The following is a 20,269-nucleotide window of genomic DNA, read 5'->3' on the forward strand; positions in this document are numbered from 1 at the left end:
GCAGATCTTTATGCACAGGTATGGTGGCCTGGGTATTTTTTCCTCAGGTGATCAACAGGTCTGCAGTGATGAACCCACACCATTACGTTAATCACACGGGAGGGTGGAAAGTGTAATTTGTGGCTGGGGCAGACGTCTGTGCGTGTGCGCTGAACAAGTGAACTGTCAAGGTCATGTGGAAAACGCATTATAATAACTGACAGGACCTTCAATCAAAATAGGCCAACTGAGTGCACGGCAACTACTGGGACGCAAACTGTGCGCGTGTGTGTGCATGTGCAAGTGTGTGTAGCAGGTAAACGTCACAGCCTGCCGAGAAAGCCACTGTGAGCAGGCGCCACACTTCCTCAATCGACGGAATCACAGAGCGAAAAAACGAGAGGAAGAGAAAGAGCAACTTTTCGTCGTGCTGCGGTGGAAAACAACCAGCACTGAGGTTACCGGACGAGGTGAGACTGCCATTTTTCGGCTTTTAGTCGAGCTTTTCACAGAGTTTGTGTTTATACGTTTGGAGTTTGCAGAAAGTTGCCAAAAGATAAAAAAAAAAAAAACGTACCCCTTCTTCTCCTTCTCTGATGTAGGGGGAAACAAACTGTAACGTTTACTCGTTTAAACGTAACCGCTGGCGCTAAAGTTAGCGAAATATTAAAAATGTTCGTTAACTTACAGTAGTAATACTATGCCTACGACTTTTATTTGGCAATTAAAAGGATAATAATCACTACTGAGCTGTTCTGATTTACTATAATCATTCTTACCAACTTTTTTGAACAGTTCCCTCGTTTTTAAGGCAAGTAAACTGAAATGGTGCGACGGAATCTGTGACCTGTCACATTTTATGGTGCTGCGCGTCAACTATAGAAAAATACTTTCTTTTTTTTTTTTTTTTTTATCAAAGATTGACAGGTGAGGTGTTAGGACTCTACACACAGACCTGTACTGGTAGTAGCAGTAGTAATACCACTACTCTATGCTTCGACAGCTATTAAAATGTGTGACCCAATTTAAATACACGGGGTCTCACGGTTGGTGGGTAACAGCCGTTAACGTACCGTTAGCAGTTGTATGTGGCTATTAGCATTATGGCATTCCGTGCCAGGTCACAGAATCTCACTGGTCACAGAAAGCGTTGTAACACCCGGTTTGAGGAGGAGGAATGCGGGCAGGTCTGAACAGCAAAGGAAGGGGAATCTGTGTGTGTTTTTTCTCAAATAAAGTGTTATGTTTCTTGTCGAAAGCAGAGTCTGGTTGCAAACTGTGGTCTAAGGCAGACATGAAGTGACATCTACTGTTCAGCCAAATGACAAGCAACCACATCCTTAAGACAAAAATTTTTCTGAGAAGAAAATCAAATGTACTTGACTGACTCTGAGGTCGATGCTGATATTATGGAAATGATTCATGCTCACAGTTACATTGTAAATCACTGTCACGGTATGCCATAGTGTTTTCCTACAGTGTTTAGTCTTTGAACAGCATGTGAATGATTCACAACTAGAGTTAGAGTTGATTCACCAAACTCTGTCACCACATGTGTGCATGTAAATCAGAGAGGTACCTGTGAGGACATGTTGTGTCCATCACAGGCAGGCTTCATTGAGAGGTTGTCCAAAATAGTCTGAAGTGGCTTTACATTCACATATCAGATCACTTCACAAGTTTTGTCTCTTTTTCTGTCTTTAACTTCTCCCTTTTCTTCCTGTCATGGTGTGACAAGGGTATCCCCTATCTTTCGCCTTCATTTTTATTTATATATATATTATTATTTATTTTAAAGAGCTTGCCAGTAATGTTAGGCAACGGTCCAGTCTCCAGCACTCAGGCTTGGCATAGACAATCTACAAATGCCAATACTACAACTGTATTATAACCATGCATCAAATTCCTGTACTGTAGTAGCTTGTGTTATACTTTAGTTATGGTGCTCAAATACAAGGATACATGCACAAACACAGAGTTTTATTTGTATGCTTACGTAGAATCTAACCCCAGATTATAGGTGAAATAATAATAATAATAACATAATTATGGCCTAGTAAAGGTAATTTCTTCTCCTGCTAACAAACCCACTTTTGTGTTGCTCATTAGTTGGTAGGTAGTAGGCATCAGGAAGTAGGATGTAATGACTTCTAGGAAATTAGGTGGAAGTTTGAAAGTTACAGTATACTGGTCCATGGGACATAACTACTGAATTTAACGGACGGGACAAATCGAAAATGCACATGAATAGTTTGCTAGGAAATCAATCACCACCGCCCTCAATCACACACTGTGCTTGCTATTGATTAACTCCAAAAACCCTGACATCACAGCGCACAGCAGCAGTGAGTGTGTGATCGTCTTTCATCTCCCTTCCCTCTTACTGCACACTTTTTTCCTTCCCTGTGTTTTTTTTTTCTGTGTCACTCTTTTTTGGCCTCAGTGTGGGTGGTTTTGGGCTAAGGATTGTAAAAACCAGCTCAGGCTTACTGTAGAGCAGCACATGCTTCTATTTGGATTAGCGTCATGTTGAAACTCGCTCTGCCTTTGTAGTACAGGGAAACACATCCACTGTTGCAGCTGCAGCCTTGCAGAAACTAAACACTAAAGAAACACAGTGACAGGGAACCAAACAAGTAGCATGTCGTTGTATTTATACATAGAGGTGTGGAACTAACAGAGTAGGTATGTAGAGCAGCATGGGTGTGACTGAAGTTCCTGGCCAACACATGAGATTGATGGGCGTCACCTCTTGCGTCGCACATATAGAAACTTGTGGTGCATTTGTAGAAACAGGAGGGGCTGTGTCTGCAGACCTTGTAAGCTTATGTATGCAGTAACTCATGCATGCAAAAACTACCGCCCACCGTGTAGGGTGACATTGATCCCTCACCAATATGTCATTATTATCATATATTTCACCCCAATGCGTAAGGCATGCAAATTTTCATGATCTTTTAATTTATTGATTTTTTTATTTTATTTTCAATAATCAATAATTAAATCATTAGATCTATAAAATCTCTATAAAAATAATGACTAAGGCCCATCAGAGCCTGTAATGATAATTATTAATTAATTCTAATAGCAGGAAAATCTATACAGTTACCCAGCTTTTTCCCTCAGAAAATTGTCTTACTGGAAAAATATGAAATACAAAATATATGAAAAAATACAGATCATATTATATATTTTTTTTACTTTTACTCCCACCAACCAGTTTTGGAATCAGATAGCCTACAAAAAACCTGCAATAGTCAGTCCTCCACATGAAAACAAGTGTTATTGACAGAGGTGTAAAAATGTTTTGTGTCCCTCCTTTCTGTGGGTGTGACTAAGTTTAAATATCTCAAAGTGAGATGACTAAGTACAAGAGTAAATGCAAAGTCATGGTGCAGACAGAATCAAATCAGGTGTCAGGAATATATTTGAGTTGTGTATCTCAGACATTAGTAAAAGATCTTATCTTCTCTCTGATATATGTTTGTTCTTATGCAGTTTAACATAGATCTGTAGCACTTATTAATGCTTATATGTGAGCCAGCAGTATTGTTGTACAAGAAAATGTGTATGTATGCAATATAACAAGTGGATAGGGTGATGAACTACATCTCTGTGTGTTACTAACATGTCGTTATAGATAAATGTCACCAGGGTAACACTGTGTTTATCTATCTCCGAGAGCAGGTGACCCTGGTACTTGTCACCATGGCTCCTTTCTTGAGGATCACCTTTAACTCGTACGACTTGGGCGTCCTGCCCCCATTGGCAGACCCTCCCTTCTGTGCAATCAAGATGAAGGAAGCCTTGACAACTGGTGAGAAAACTCTTTCACAGGCTACAAGGCCCTATGTTTTCAAGAAGTTGTCATTTCTAAGCTGTCACCTCCTTCTTATTTCCTGCTCTGTATTTATACTAATATAAATACTGCGCTGTACTAAATATCTTTCTCCTTTCTCTCTCTGTCTGTCTTACTTTTTTCAAGAACGAGGTAAGACCTTGGTACAGCGGAAACCTACAATGTACCCGGCTTGGAAGGCCAGTTTTGATGCGCACATCTATGAGGGTCGTGTGCTCGAGGTACTGCTGATGAAGACGGCGGAGGAGCCTCTGGCTGAGGTCACTGTTGGTGTGTCCGTCCTTGCTGAGCGCTGCAAGAAAGCCAACGGTCGCGCTGAATTCTGGGTAGGACATTACAGATTGTCCTTTGTCCCTGCAGAGAAATATTTCAGGCACTCTGTGTGCTTAACTGTGTGTTTGTGTGTTCAGGTGGATCTCCATCCTTCTGGGAAAGTGATGATGGCAGTGCAGTATTTTCTGGAGGGAGTGGATACAGGTGAAAGGAAATAAAATGGAAACATTCTCTTCTTTATTCTACTCAGTGGCCTTATTTGTGGGCTTTTTTCTTTAAACTATATGATTTTTCATAGCTGTCAGGCTACGTTGTTTTCTCTGCTTTAATACTTGATAAATATTATCAAAAAGCCCATTGTTTCATGGCAACATAGGATAACAACCCAGTGTCATCAGAACCTGATTCAGGTTTTTTTGAACTCTGATTGAGCCTTACCCACTTAAATACTGAAACTGCTAATGTAAAATAACCCAAACTGAAACCTCCACACACACACACACACACACACACACACACACAAACAGTAAGATGAAAATAGGTTTTTAGGGCAAGAGTCGGAAAGTAGGTGAATAGTGTGAAAATGGGGAAGAAGCTTTTCTTGTTCTGTCTTCTAACTTTAGGATTAACCAAATACCATGCTGATAAAGCTTTCTCTGTAGCTCCACAACCAGTTTGTCTGATTTACAATCTGTAGTTTTCATTCCTTTCATTTTTAACTCCACCCCCACCCCCATATATTCACAGACTGTCCAGCCACAGTATTTTGCCTTCCCATCACTCACAGGCATTTACATGAGCAATTCCTGTGGTTCCCCATTTATTATCAATTTGTGACATTTACAAAATTAGCTGATTTTTCCATTGCAGTGTTGTTCGAATTATCTGTATTTCTCTGTGTATCTGGTAGAGAGTAAACAGGCTGCAAAGGAGGAAGAGGCTCCTACTCTGAACCGCAGACGAGGAGCCATCAAGCAGGCCAAGATCCACTTCATAAAGAACCATGAGTTCATCGCCACATTCTTCAGACAGCCGACTTTCTGCTCTGTGTGCAGAGAGTTTGTGTGGTCAGTGATACCTACACTTCAGTCCTATGAAAAAATCACCAAGGCAGCTAAAGGGGAACTCATAAACCACTGATCAGATAAACTAAAATACTAGACAGAACGATACAGGGAGATCAAAAACATAGTGTTTAGGAACTTCCTGATATTTGGCAGCATAGAACACTCTCTGGGTAGGCTGATTTTTGTCAAAGTGATTTAGACAACCTGTTTGCTTTGATGTTATTGATAAAACCAGTAAAGCCAACTTTCCATTTGAATTGTAACTTCTGTCTGTTGCACTGATAATGTTCGAGAGCTACAGATCTCCACTAATCTGCTTTAAAATATTTGGTCTCACTGGAAAGGAAGCTTGTACAAAAAGGAAACACTGATACACAAATCAGCAGGGGTGTACTACAGCTGTTCATTATCACTGACAAGTGATAAATCAGCAAACCATTCACATGATCAAAGAATATTACAAATTGACCCATTTGTGTGTCTCTTTGTCTCCCACAGGGGACTCAACAAGCAAGGCTATAAATGCAGACGTAAGTGTAAAATAATTTACAAACCCCCATGCTTTTATGCCCCGCTTGAAGAAGTAGCCCAATGCATGAAAAATGTGTACTTGAATAAAAATACCTTCTCACTGTTTTGTTACTATTGCAAGATTATGATATACTGTATGTTCAGATATTGAATCAAATACATATCTCATCTTTGCTTTTTATCAGAATGCAATGCAGCCATCCACAAAAAATGTATAGACAAAATCATCGGCAGATGTACCGGTACTGCTGCCAACAGTCGGGATACTGTGGTAGGTTACACACATTTCTGCAGTACACCATGTACTGTGAGCCTTCTCCATATGTCAGTTTAGTGTGGGCTTTTCTCACTTTGGTATGTGCTCTTTTAAAGTATTTCTCCTCAACAATATAAACAATGGTCGTTATTTCATTGAACTGGCGTGTGTTGCTGGGTCAGAGTTTGATACAAAGGCAGATACCAGTTAAGGTCCAGATCCATTTTCAATGATCATCAATATTGGTGGATAAAGGCAATCAAGGACCAACTGACCTAGATAATAGCCACATGGGAATGATGAGGTACACACACCCACACAGCGGGTGAATAACAGATGGGGTGTGGTCTTCAAGAGGTACTTTAAATCAGAGTGGGGACAGATCTGGGAAGAAACAAGTCATTTTATATTCAGCAGCGGGGTAACTTCTACTGGTAGAAACTCAGAGAGGGAAATAAAAGATGAGGCAGGTGCGCAGGGCTGTGAAGTGTCACAGGCCACTGATTAGGATTCCTTCACCAGTTTTTCATGGAGATGATGAACCCTGTTTGTTCCGACAGTTCCAGAAGGAGCGCTTCAAAATTGACATGCCGCACCGTTTCAAGATCAACAACTACATGAGTCCCACCTTCTGCGACCATTGTGGAAGTCTGTTGTGGGGTCTTGTCAAACAAGGCCTCAAGTGTGAAGGTACAGTGCAGATATGCTTGACTGGTTGCTGGAGTGTAAGTGTACTTTTGTCTAACAGACTTCTTTTATTATTTTTTTGTAGATTGTGCCATGAATGTCCACCACAAGTGTCAGGATAAAGTAGCCAACCTTTGTGGTATCAACCAGAAACTATTAGCTGAAGCACTTACACAAGTCAGCCAGGTGAGTTCACGGAGATGGTCACAAGTCTTTAACTGCTTGGTCAAATCAAGTGTCTTTAAGTATTTAAGCTAAAGTTAAAAGAAAGTGCAAGTAATCAAAATGACCAGTCTGACTCAAGTATCAGACCACCTAATTAAATCACAACATGGCTCTTTCATCTGATTGCATTATCTCTTAGTTAGCCATCAGTATACTCAGATGGGTTCATAGAATACAACTGGAACTTGATGAGTTGAGAACCACAGTTGTAGATAGGCACTTAACACATTTTAATGCACTTCCTACATACGTACAAAAATGGTAGAAGTTGTTGTTGCCTGGAGCCAGTATGACTTGGTAAAACTTTACATGGACACTGTCCAAGTCCAAGGGTGTTACAGAACAATCTTGTGGCACGAATATAACAAGAAAATATTATATGATATTTAATAATAAAATTATGAATCTAAAAAGGTCAGAAATACTTTAACTACCATCAAAACACCGTGATAAATACATGTCTGCATCACTGATCTGCTAAAAGATCATGCAAAAATACAGATGAATGAAGTATTAACATAATCACTTATTATGTTGCACGCATCTTTGTTTTCAATGAAAATACAGAACAAATGCAGCATGAGGCAGATGTGTTTGACAGATCTAAAAGACACCTTGAGAAAGCTTTTACGATGTATAGTCTAGCTATGTCTTAATTGTTGACCCTAACCATTATCCCAACTGGACTCCAATCATAACTGCTGAAACCATGAGCCAATTCTAATCCTAAAACCAGTCAGACAAATCCAGACAAAGCATATATGTTAAGGGAGTATCACACTCAATTCATTGTGTACTGACACATTACAATCCTTTGGTAGTAAGTTGAATATTAACAATAGACTATCAAAATGAAGTGTAACCATCAAACTGAGTGTCAATTGAATGTGAAACTCTTAATCCTCGGTGCGTGTTGACGAATTGTTCAGTGTGACACCTGACCTCGACAGGAACCTGAGCCTCCTATCCTGCTGTGTTTAAGGACTGGCTTGTTGTAGAACTCCCAGTTCTCTTCCTCCTTTTTCACAGACTTCTGGTTTAAAACCAAATCTATGTAGTTTGGAGGACAGAGAGGTCATATAATCAATGTTCAAAAGAAGACTCTGACAAAATGAGTTTGCATTGGATAGACCGCAGCTAGATGGGTAACCATTGCTGGGAAACAATTTGTCTGGCTGTTTCATGCTTATTTTTTCTTTTTTTTTCTTTATTCCATCAGAAATCATCCACTCGCCGTTCAGATCCAAACCTGCCAAATCTGCCGGATATTGGAATCTATGACGAAGTTAACAAACTTGCTGGACTGGATATCAATGGTCAGTGAGTGTTTTTTTGTATGTGCATGTGAGCAGAACATAGTCAGCTTGTTACTGATATTACTACTTCGAGAATAATGTGCAAAAGGATTAAATATTTCAAATAATCATGTGAATAAGTATTTTCTACTGTATGTGTGGTAATTTGTTTGTCCATTAGATGGAACTCCCTATGGCAGACTGTGGGAGGGGTCCAGTCCACGGCCTCAGTCTCGCATTACCCATCTGACCCGCATCAATGTGGACAACTTCATCCTTCACAAGGTCTTGGGAAAAGGCAGCTTTGGCAAGGTACCATGCAACCACATCAGTGTGAAATAAACTGTGTGACTAGTGACTACTGTTTTCAAAAAACTACCCAACTCAAAAAAAGTAATGACATAGATTTTAGGTGTTTGATCGCACTGTGAGCTGCAGCCATCTGAAACAGACCCCTGGAAAACCTACCTGAACAAAATGTGCATGAATTAATTTTCATAAAAGAGACACTTGATCTGACGGAGACTTGAAAATAGTCAGTCCTGACCCAGTCCAAAATGTAGTCAACCTGAACAGATCCTAACAGAGAGAGAACACCAACACTGGCAGCAGCATGATGCGCTATTAACTATATGAATTAATGAGCAGCCATGGTGGAATCATAATCATAATAATAATGCCCTAACAATGAATGTAAACTCATGGAAACCTAAATTTGTTTAAGTGCTACAAGGACCGATTTATATAAATAATGTGATTGAACGTCCTGTTTACATTTCCTGCACTAACAGTAAAACATTCTGCAGCAACATGGGCGGTAGAAAGATGAAAGACAATGTTCTAATCTTGATGTAGAATACTGACAACAGCTGAAGTTGATATTTTGTTGGTTTTAAGTTGTGTTGTTAAGTAACTAAAATCCAACATCCTAGACATATAAAATACCAACATTCTAGCTCTGAGCAAAACCAACATCTGCTAATCACAATGTCAATTAACCAATTCCAACTAAAATTTAACATCTGTCTGACTTAAGACTTGTTAGAGTCTAATGTCTCTCTTATGTTACATGATGCCCAGTGCCAGCTGGGTTAATATCCAAATTCCAGTTAACCAAATTCCAAAAAACTGTAAATTAATTAAATAGCAGAAATCTTGATCTAAGCTTGTCTTCAGGTCTCTCGGCTGTTCACAGTTCACAGGTCTCATCTCTGTTTCACTTCAAAACATACTGGTTTCTCTGCAGTGATTGTGATGCACCATTCGATCAGAGCTGATACTGTGTATGTTTGTGTACATTTAAATCCACTGGTACTGGACATATTCACACACTGTCCCAAAACCCATGAGAGTAAAACTAGACGCTAGCCGATCCGATTACACTTAGTAGGACCTATCCTGACTCGGGTCCCGGACTGGGTCTCAATTCCTCAGAACCAAGTGGACATGTGAAGACCTCCAGTCTGAATTTATCAACAGTTAACTTGACATGTCAAACCACATGCTCTTTGCACAGAACACAAGTTAATTGCCAATATTAATCTCTCCTCTCCTCTCCTCTCCTCTCCTCTCCTCTCCTCTCCTCTCCTCTCCTCTCCTCTCCTCTCCTCTCCTCTCCTCTCCTCTCCTCTCCTCTCCTCTCAGGTTCTTCTGGCAGAGCTGAAGGGTCGTGGAGAGTATTTTGCTGTTAAGGCTCTGAAGAAAGATGTAGTGCTGATGGATGATGACGTGGAGTGCACTATGGTAGAGAAGAGAGTCTTGGCTTTAGCCTGGGAAAACCCTTTCCTCACACACCTTTACTCCACCTTCCAAACCAAGGTAGTCCTTCTCCACCTTTGGAGAATTTTTCTCTACTCTACATGATTGGTTGGGATTATGTCATCAATACTGAAGTGAAACTTGTCTATAGGAGCATCTGTTCTTTGTGATGGAGTATCTGAACGGAGGAGACTTGATGTTTCATATTCAAGAGAAAGGGCGCTTTGAACTCTACAGAGCCACGTGAGTCACACCCTGTCACACAGTTTTAACAAGCACAAGCTCTAGGGAAAAAACACACACAACATGTCATCATTACTCAGTGCTCACATGTTCATGTAGCGGCACAGAATCACATATTCAGAATCAATGAGTTGATGGAAAGCAGATACTCATAAAGCTCTCCCTTTGTCACTCTCTTTGTCTCTACCATTATGGTTTTTAGCTTTTACATGATATACTGAACCCTGATGGAATGGGGCAAGGGGTGGCGTCCATTAGCAGCTGCTGACTAGCAGACTGGCCTTGTAAGGAGTGAGCAGCTCTTAGTGCCTGTGTACTCTAGGGGGATGTATTTGTTACTACCACCCACTATTACACTGATAACTCTCTCCAGAAAAAAATCTCTGCAGTGAGCCAACTCAAATTTGAAAAAGTCTCACATTTACAAACAGAGATGAAGGCAAGAAAGAAAGACTTCTTAGTCGGTGCTCTTAGATGCACAAATAATGCTCAAAGGCAATAAACAAAAAAATGCTTAAGTGTATCGGTCTTTCTTGAAAAAAAGACAGTAGTTTGTTGAAGGTCTTTTATTATGTAATCTGCAGATACTGAAGGCTACAGAAGGAAAAATTCACAATTTCATTGCAGACATTTACCTTGAAAGTGAAGCAAAGTTAATTTGGTTTGACTGTAAGAAGCAGAGGAGAACAAGTACTGTAGATGTACAGTAGGTTTGAATGCCATCTTAGGTTGTGATATCTAGTTTTATGTTGTTGAGACTGTGAATGCATTTACCATAATCTTTCTTTTAAACCAATATGGTGCTTTGTGTACTGCTGTTTTGGTTTTAAAACAACCAGTGTGTTCTGGCACTGATCTTATTGTGTACCTCGATTGAGATATTTTTTTGAGCCATGTACTCTTCATCTGAATGTGATTGTGTTCCAAGAGATCAAGCCAATTGGTGGTGTCACCTTTGGTTGCTGAAATTGTTTTTCTGCAGTGTTTGTATTTGACTTTTTGTTTGGCGTCGTCTTCACTGAAACCAACGACAGAAACGGCATTCTTTTTAGGTGTAAGCTGCTCGAGATGAGGGTCAGTGTTTGCAGTTGTGTCATTCATATCACCAACTTCACTTTGAGTGAAGAATGCATGAACCGAAATAAGTGATATGAGTTGTTGGTGAGACGTTCTGAATGTCGGTTTTGATACTTTTTCAGTTAATTGCCCAGCTCTTACTCTGCAGTTACATCTCCTGTAGTTAAACTGGTGTTTGCGTCCTGGATCCATGAGATGACAGGAGTAATTCTCAACGTTGCAACCACAGACACCCGATCTTGTGTTGGCATCTGCTTAAATCCTCTTCACTGAGTGATTGTATTCAACCTGTATAGATTGATTACCCTCAGTGAGCGAGACATAGAGGGTGGGCCATTTCATCATTCTCACATTCATCTCATGCATTAATTTTTAACAAAACACATTTAGGTGTTTGTTTACATATGTATTTAAATGTAATAAATTAAGTTATTGTGTGTTGCTGCACAAGCTGTCACAGTGGAATGGAAAGTATCTCCTGGATTTGGTTATGCAATATTTTTCCTTGGGCAGTGACTGAACTGCAGATTTTCCGGTGACCTCTTTATCAGCACAAAGGCCGTTCTGCCAGTGGCTACTCCTAACCTGTTGGCCCAGTGTTGTAGAGAGTCAAGTACATCGTCTCAATCTTCCTCCTCAACTGAATTACTCCTCATATACAAAATTGGTGCCTAGACCATATTTTGTGTTGTTGTAGTGTTTGTAGAGCAGGTTTATTCGTGTGCACTTTCTAACTTGTTCTGTGAGAGCTATATTTATAATGGTCGCAAATGAGAGATATTGAGTGGATAAAACCTGACACTATTCAGTCCTTGTCAGTTGGTCATTTACAGAGAAAGACCAGTTACAAGGTTAGAGTGGAGGCTACTCTCATCTCCTGTTAGGACTCAATCGTTTCACCTGACAGAGATGACAAGGGAAGCAGGTCAGAGATAGGCTAATCTTTTGGCTCACTGTAGCTCTCATGTTTCACATTATTAGAGCGTTATTCACCTGTCTCCTGCTCCATACAAATGTCCTCCTGAATAATTCAGCTCTACACTGAAATGAGTCTGCAGTTACACCACGTTTAGCTGCCAAGTCAGTAGTGAGATAGCTACAGTGCAGTCCTGTAGCTTTCCACTAGAGATGAGTAGTTAATATCTATCTGTCTCTGTCGTCTCTGTCTTCGCAGGTTCTACTCGGCTGAGATCATCTGTGGTCTGCAGTTTTTACATTCCAAAGGGATCATCTACAGGTCAGAGCAAAATGCTTTTTACATCTGGATGGACAGTACTGTACATAAACTTAAAATGACCACACTAATAATTTTTCACACACAAACTATAATAGTATATTCTTTGCATCACAGCTGACTATTTTGCATTATTTCCATATCTTCCACAAGACCGTTGATTTCAGTTCAGTTGCAAGTGCTATGTGAAATTTACAGAGATTGCTTGGTTAGGTAATCCCACGCATATTCACAGCTTTTTTATGAAATGATTGTGTGGTAATGCAGTTGTGAGCAGGGACTGTTTAGAAGACTGCCATTGTGGTTACAGTCCAAAAAGTAAACTCAGAAGAAAAACAATGAAATGTGAATTCAGTAAAGATGAAAATGTGAGTTTGTTCAGATCTTGCAGTACAAAAGCTAAAATCTCAAATCTCAGGTATAGTGTAACTGCTGACAATTACATAAGCATGTAGGACTAATATAACTTTTATAACATTTCTGGTAAATTAACACAGACAGTGGACTAAATATTCACTTGATTTTTTTTAAGCAAAAATGCCCAAAATTTTCAGAATTTGTCTTATGTGATAGTAAATTGAATATCTTTGGGTTTTGAAATGTTGGTCAGACACATGGTTACTTACTGGCAGATTAACGTATTAGAACTGTTCGTTGCAGCCCTTATCTCAGGCAAGTTTCAGATCTCTACCACATTTAGATTTTCAAATTACAGGGAAATGAACTGAAACCAGTGGCTTCCTGGAAATAAACATTCAACTTAAGTAAAGGTAATTTCTAATGAATGCGTAAATCATCCAAACTCTTGTTGCATTTTGTAAGTCATGAGTTATAAGGTTCTTTCTGGCTTGAGTCATGTTCTAAAGCAGTGAGTGCTCAAGATTTCACAGTCCAGCTGGAAAAGTTTTTAGGTGCTTTTTTTTTTTTTATCACACATTTAATCCTCCAAAAGTTAAATAAAATAATGCAAGCCTTAGGTAGTGTTGTAAAGTATTAATTATCCAACCCTGCTGTGATTATTTTGTTTCCAGAGATCTAAAGTTAGACAATGTGATGCTGGATCATGAGGGACATATAAAGATAGCTGACTTTGGGATGTGCAAGGAGAACGTGTTTGGAGAGAATCGTGCCACGACTTTCTGTGGTACTCCTGACTACATTGCTCCAGAGGTATAGTGCTTCAAATTTAGAGAGACGCTCTTGTTTTGAAATACTCAAAACTGACAAAACAAGTGTGGTAATTCTTATTTATAATATTGTGTTTCAACTCAGATCCTGCTGGGACAGAAATACTCGTTCTCAGTTGACTGGTGGTCTTTCGGGGTGTTGCTGTATGAGATGCTGATAGGACAGTCACCTTTCCATGGAGATGATGAGGATGAGTTGTTTGAGTCCATCCGCATGGATACTCCCCACTATCCTCGCTGGATCAACAAGGAGGCCAAGGACCTGCTTGAGCGGGTCTGTACCAAACGTCTTATACAAATACCATCTGTCATATGACTCCATTTCTGCTTATTGGAATATGTGGTATTTCCATGTTTTATTATTTTATGGCTGAAATTTAAAGATTATATGATCCTGTATTGGAGAAGAAAATTCTACAGCTCTTGGGTTGATGAAATTTATTCAAATCCACTTGGACAGTGTCAACACTGTGCTCTTTTTATGTTGTAATGGTGCATATTCTTACTTAATTTTCCTGTTTCCCTGCAGTTGTTTGAGAGAGACCCCACTCGCAGGCTAGGAATCGTGGGTAATATCCGTTTACACCCCTTTTTCAAGACCCTTAACTGGCAAGCCTTGGAGAGGAGGGAGGTTGAACCGCCATTCAAACCCAAAGTGGTATGTCTCACACACAAATCAGTTGGGGTTAGACTGTGATATCAGTTATTGGTTTTGTTTACATAAATCTAAAATCGTGTGATGGCCTGTTTAGCTGAGATATGTTTGTGGTCAATTACAGAAAGCACCGAATGATTGCAGCAACTTTGATCGGGAGTTCCTCAGTGAGAAGCCTCGTCTCTCCTTCAGCGATAAGAACTTCATAGACTCCATGGACCAGTCGGCATTCGCTGGTTTTTCATTCATCAACCCCAAGATGGAGCACCTTTTAGAATAGAGACTGTTTTAATGACAGTCAGACTCAGGTCACATCCCAACTGTTTACGGGACAGTTCTCTTAATATGTCGCAGATGAATGAGCTGTTCCACAGTCAGTATTTTTGTGACCTTATTTTAAGCACAAACTGTTCTCCTTGGGTACGTATAGAAATGATAAGAGTAGAAACGGGCCCTTGTACTGTATATATTGATGTTATTGTATTTGTGTGCATGCTTATTATTTGTCTAGGTTGGAAAGGCCTGTATGAGTAATAATATTAGAGCGGGAGGCTGAAAATCCTTACATTCCACTTGACGTCACTGCTACCATCTGCAGCCATTTTATGTCCCTTTTGGTAACATTTAGTTCAACCCAACTGAGACTGAAAAATTATGATGAGGGAAAGAAACCCATAGAAATAAATCTGTACTGTAAACTTCAAATGTAGATTGTTTGTGTGAAGGATCTGACTGCATGTAAAGAAATCTCAGAGCAACAAAAACGTGTCCATGTTTAAATATAGCCTAATAATGACTGTTATGTGTCTTTGAAACATCTGATCTTTTGCCTTTGACTGGATAAATCATGTCTGTCTTGCTGACAAAGAAGAACTTGTGGTTTTGTGGTTGACTAAACAGTGCCATGTAAAGATCAAATTTTAGCAGACCTGCAGCTGGTCTCAGCTGTATGGAAAGGTCTTATCTGGGGACGGGGAGAGATTGGGTGCAGCCAGGGTTGCAAAAAGTTCAGTAATGGTACGTGACTGCAAACGAGTGGGAAGTCACTGAAATGATGTATATAGACAATGTATATGTACAGTATATTGTTGTAACATGTATATTGGTTCACTAAGGATGTACTTTTTTTTTTACTGTCTCCATCTTTTACATCTGATTAAAAAAACCATCAACTCCTAAGTCTGATGTGCTCCTTTTAAAACGTCTGTATCTACTCTGTCCTGGTTCCATGGAGGATGAAGTTCTCAAAAACGAGAGGGAACTTTAGAGGTCAGATCAGGGTTTAATCAAGGTGCAAGGTCACATGTTATTAATGAAAGTTAATTTTGATTTATCAGTTAGATGTTTGTTACTGCTGTATTTTAGTTTGTTTTTTTAAATGGATATTTGTTTGGGGCTGATTTAATTTATATTTTAAGAATATTGTGTAATTTTATGAATAGTGTTTTTTTTTTTTTGTCTGACTTGGTTTTTAATATCCCAAGTTGGAAACACGTGTTCACACTTTTAACATATTTTCCCTTGAATTGATTTCATTTTGTAGATCTATTAATAAACCAAGTCAATATCAGTGGACACTATCTTATGGACAACACAGGAGGCAATTTGCACCTGTTCTGCTTAGAAACTGAAAACATTCTTGTTTACATAAGATTGATTTGGGCTTGATGTGACTACCTGTTTTACTAGTCTGACAAGCTGTCAGTTAACATCCTGCTGTACAGCCAGCTGTAAAATAACTATCGGAAATGTCTCTGATTCGCTGATTATACATCAACAAAGAAATTTCTTGCATTAAGGTGGCAGTCCCCTCATTCTTTATCAACTACTGGATAGGCTTAGAGTTTATCACACATTTTAATCATGGAATTACTCATCAGCAGAACTAAATGGGGCTTGTACAGACACCATTGAGGCACATTAGTTTTTGTATTTAAAAATCAAAACAAATTGATTACTTTTGTTTACTCCTCATCGAAGAAAAAAAGGAGAACTTCAGAAGTGAAAATGCTAATGTAATGTTTTTATGGCCTATAGATTTTGGGATCAGTCTGAGAGAAGACTGATTTTTTTCTTGGCAAATGTAATTTTGTGAATATAGATTGTATCTGATAGTATCAGTATCAATATGTTGGTGACAAATATTTGCTCATTACATAGAGCTGGAGATTTTGAATAGACCTTTCAAGGGACATAACTTGTGTACTACACTCAGCTCCTGCAGATTATCAGAAGGATGGTTACACCCTCTAGCGGCACTACGCTGAACATAATGTTCTTTGACGTCATCGCGTAACGTGTCTCCGTACAATGTGTACGGAAGTGTTACTACCAGCCTCCACTGTTGTCAGACAGTTGTCACTTCATACTCGGTCTTCAGGAATGAGAACATATTGTGATGAGGTTGTAGACAGCCACACTGACGGGTTTCCACAGTATGTTTCTAAAATGGTTTTTCTTCATAGAAAGCAGCGGGTAGTTTGTCTAGTTTGCGTTTGATAAAAGTTTTCAGCGGGTTAGAGGAAGTCCACAATGAGCACTCAAGATGTACTGAGGAATGCGTCCACTCTAGCATCGTACAATGTGTTGTTACAGGTACGTGGACACACACAGCTGGACTATAAAACCACACCAGCCCAGTGTTTCAAAGTTTTGCAAGTTTATATATGTCGGCTTGATCTGTTTTTCACTGTTGTTGTTTTTTTTTTTTTTTTTTTTTTTTTTTTATATATCTTAGGTGATGTTCCGTGTGCTCACCTTCTTACTGAACGCATTCACACTGCGCTTTGTGTCCAAAGAGCTGATTGGAGTCGTCAATGTCAGGTAAATATGATAGTTTCTGTGATGGGAACACAGTGTCAGCAGCCAAGACAAGAGGGAGCACAATGCTTCCACAATTCACTGCACCAGCAGCTGCTGTAACGCGTGTTTTCCTGTGTCTTTATTCTGCAGGCTTACACTGCTGTACTCCACATTAGTATTTTTATCCAGAGAGGCTTTCCGGAGAGCTTGTCTGAGTGGGGGATCTGGGACAAACCACAGCTGGAGACAAGTTATCAACCTGCTATGGCTGACGTGAGTTGATTTTACAACATCATTTCACTGAGGAGTGTTCATTTGATCTTGTGTATTCATGTTGGATGTTTGCCTGTGTGTCTTTCCCTTTCTTACCTCTCAGGCTGCCTCTCGGTGTGTTATGGGCAACCCTGCTGGTCTGTGTGTGGCTGTGGCTCCTGGAGGTCCCAGATCCCCAGACTGTCCCGTACTACGGCCCTGCTGTGGTGTTGTTTGCCTTGGCAGGAGTGCAGGAGCTTCTGGCTGAGCCCCTCTGGGTCCTGGCTCAGGCTCACATGTTTGTCCGCCTGAAGGTGGTTGCTGAAAGCTTAGCAATGATCGCTAAGTGCAGTATAACTGTGGTGCTGGTGGTGTCTGCCCCTGAATGGGGCCTCTACATCTTCTCTGCTGCTCATGTAAGAAATCATCTGAAGTCTTTGTCATTATTTCATTAAATATGTCTCTTATAGTCACTAATTTTATTATTTTCATAGTTGATGTACACAGGATTCCTGGTGCTGTGCTATGGTCTTTACTTTATTCGTTTCTTGGGCTCTAAAGAAGCAAACAAGAAGAGTTTTCCCCTGCACCATGTTGGAGATCTCTTGCCCTGTAGAGCGGATGGAGAGGTACTGGAGCTGCGCAGTTTATCACACAAAATCAAAAAATACACAAAATAACACTGATGAGTTTCAAGATGTGCTGTTTATCGCAAAGGACTAATTATCCCTGCGTTGTTTTCTAGCCGCTGGTTGATTGGACTTTAGCCCGGCTCACATGGAGCTTCTTCAAGCAGTCGTTCCTGAAGCAGATCCTGACAGAGGGTGAGCGTTACGTCATGACCTTCTTGAACGTTCTCAGCTTTGGAGACCAGGGTGTTTATGATATCGTCAATAATCTGGGCTCCATGGTGGCACGCTTCATCTTCTTACCCATCGAGGAAAGCTTCTACATCTTCTTTGCCAAAGTGCTGGAGAGAGGACGTGCTGTCAAAAGTCAGAAACAGGTGTGAATTTTGGAAATAAACACCAACATGTCTTTGTGAATGGCTAGTGTGCGAGCCAGTCTTCAGTTTTACTTTGTATTGTGTCTACAGGAAGAAGTTGCCATTGCAGCAGATGTCCTGGAGTGTCTGCTCAAGCTGGTGTTGGTGATTGGTCTGATTATCTCAGTCTTTGGCTACGCCTTCTCACACTTGGCTCTGGATATTTATGGCGGCTCTATGCTGAGCAGTGGAGCAGGTCAGTGAACAATGACCCAGTCACAGACGCACAAAGATATGACACATAACAAGATATGGAATTATATTTTGTTTGGTATTTTAGTTATATTATGCTTAACTCTGTTAAAGGACCGACTTTGCTACGATGCTACAGCTGCTACGTCCTCCTGCTCGCTGTAAATGGTGTAACAGAGTGTTTTGTATTTGCTGCCATGAGCCAACAAGAGGTTGACAAGTAAGAACGTAAAAATACACAGAGACACAAATACAGTTATTACACAGCATCTAACCTGTGAGTTTACACTGTGGTTTTGTCCTCAGGTACAACCTGGTGATGCTGGCTCTGTCTGTGTCCTTCCTCTTCTTGTCCTACTTGCTGACGTGGTGGGCTGGCGGTGTTGGTTTTATACTGGCAAACTGCCTCAACATGGGCCTCCGCATCTTACACAGCCTGCTTTACATACACCGCTACTTCCAGTTCAGTCAGTGGAAACCACTGCGAGGCCTCCTGCCCTCCCCGTTTCTACTACTGGCACTTGCTGTCAGTGCAGTTGTCACAGCAGTTTCTGAGGTACAAGAGAACCGTGCCTCTTCATTCTCCACTCATGTGGGGCCATTCATTTGCAGTGCATTCATTTTGAGGCAAAAACTGTAAAACAGTTTAAATGAACTGAAACAGATTGAGGGTGTTTTTGTAAACTGTGTTTAATCCTGTTCAAATCAGTGCCCCTAACTTGAACTTTTCTTATTCTCTGGTTTCAGAGTGTTTTCTGCTGTGACAGCGGCTGGTTGCTGAGGCTGGTCCATATTGGCATTGGAGCTGTGTGTCTACTGGGTGTGTTTGTTGCTGTTCTTCTCACAGAGACTCGTCTTATTCAGTTTGTGAGGACTCAGCTCTTGCCCCAGTACAGAAAAAAACACACGTAAATATGACTAAAAAAAGGAAGAAAACTTCTGTTCCGCTACAAAGAGTAGTTAAAAAATCTACGGATAATTGACCTCTTGTGTATGTGCGCGCACGCGTGTGCGTCGGCTTGTTTTGCTAAAATTGTGGGGTCTGTAAACCAGGAGCCCCGTGGGGCTGAAATGCTGGACTCCACAAGTTTAAATGGCTGTTTGAGGGTTAAGACTTGGTTTAAGGGTTGGGGTTAAGGTTAGGGTAAGCGGCTAGGGAATGCATTGTGTCAATCATGGGTCAACATGAATGTAATGAAAAACAAGGATGTGTGTGTGTGTGTGTGTGTGTGTGTGGTGTTTTGATGTTTTCATTGTAACATTCCTGTCTTGCTACATGCAAGTATGAAGAAACATGGCAGGACTGTTTTGGGATCTAATTTTGGGTGACAAAGAAGATGATTGTATTATAAGACTGAAACTGATATGGATTTGTTTACAGTGATGGTTTGTCCTACACAAATAAAGAAAGGCAATTTAATTCATATTTGTAGTGCTATGATTAAAAAGTATGAAATGTTGGGGATCAAATGACCAAAAATCTGCATTTGTAATATTTTCCTTTTACTATTTTGGAGGTTTCCAGCTGTTTTTCAGGCCTTTAACGTGGGACATGAGACAACAAATAAAACCTGTATAAATTATGGACACTTGCTTCAGACATAGATGATTATATATATATTTAATCTGACTAATTTAAATTTGGGTTCATA

At 40.1% G+C, this 20,269-nt stretch overlaps 2 protein-coding genes across 2 annotated transcripts; both read left to right on the forward strand.

Annotated features, from left to right (window-relative positions):
* prkcda (protein kinase C, delta a) lies at positions 1 to 15,505 on the forward strand. Its single transcript, XM_056404427.1, has 18 exons — positions 1 to 449; positions 3,667 to 3,796; positions 3,965 to 4,164; positions 4,249 to 4,315; positions 5,022 to 5,178; positions 5,677 to 5,708; positions 5,895 to 5,980; positions 6,526 to 6,655; positions 6,738 to 6,838; positions 8,097 to 8,193; positions 8,354 to 8,484; positions 9,817 to 9,990; positions 10,082 to 10,173; positions 12,425 to 12,487; positions 13,516 to 13,654; positions 13,757 to 13,945; positions 14,201 to 14,329; positions 14,451 to 15,505. The coding sequence occupies exons 2-18, from the start codon at positions 3,688 to 3,690 to the stop codon at positions 14,604 to 14,606; spliced, it is 2,052 nt and encodes a 683-aa protein (XP_056260402.1). The 5' UTR covers positions 1 to 449; positions 3,667 to 3,687; the 3' UTR covers positions 14,607 to 15,505.
* A 1,144-nt stretch (positions 15,506 to 16,649) lies between these two features.
* Positions 16,650 to 20,041, forward strand: rft1 (RFT1 homolog). The gene is made up of 10 exons (XM_056393867.1): positions 16,650 to 16,921; positions 17,064 to 17,149; positions 17,279 to 17,401; positions 17,505 to 17,796; positions 17,875 to 18,009; positions 18,126 to 18,386; positions 18,477 to 18,621; positions 18,732 to 18,837; positions 18,924 to 19,173; positions 19,365 to 20,041. Exons 1-10 carry the CDS (start codon positions 16,859 to 16,861, stop codon positions 19,527 to 19,529), a joined length of 1,626 nt encoding a protein of 541 aa, XP_056249842.1. The 5' UTR covers positions 16,650 to 16,858; the 3' UTR covers positions 19,530 to 20,041.
* The last annotated feature ends 228 nt before the right edge of the window (positions 20,042 to 20,269 follow it).

This window comes from Seriola aureovittata, chromosome 2, assembly GCF_021018895.1.
Source record: "Seriola aureovittata isolate HTS-2021-v1 ecotype China chromosome 2, ASM2101889v1, whole genome shotgun sequence".
NCBI lineage: Eukaryota > Metazoa > Chordata > Actinopteri > Carangiformes > Carangidae > Seriola > Seriola aureovittata.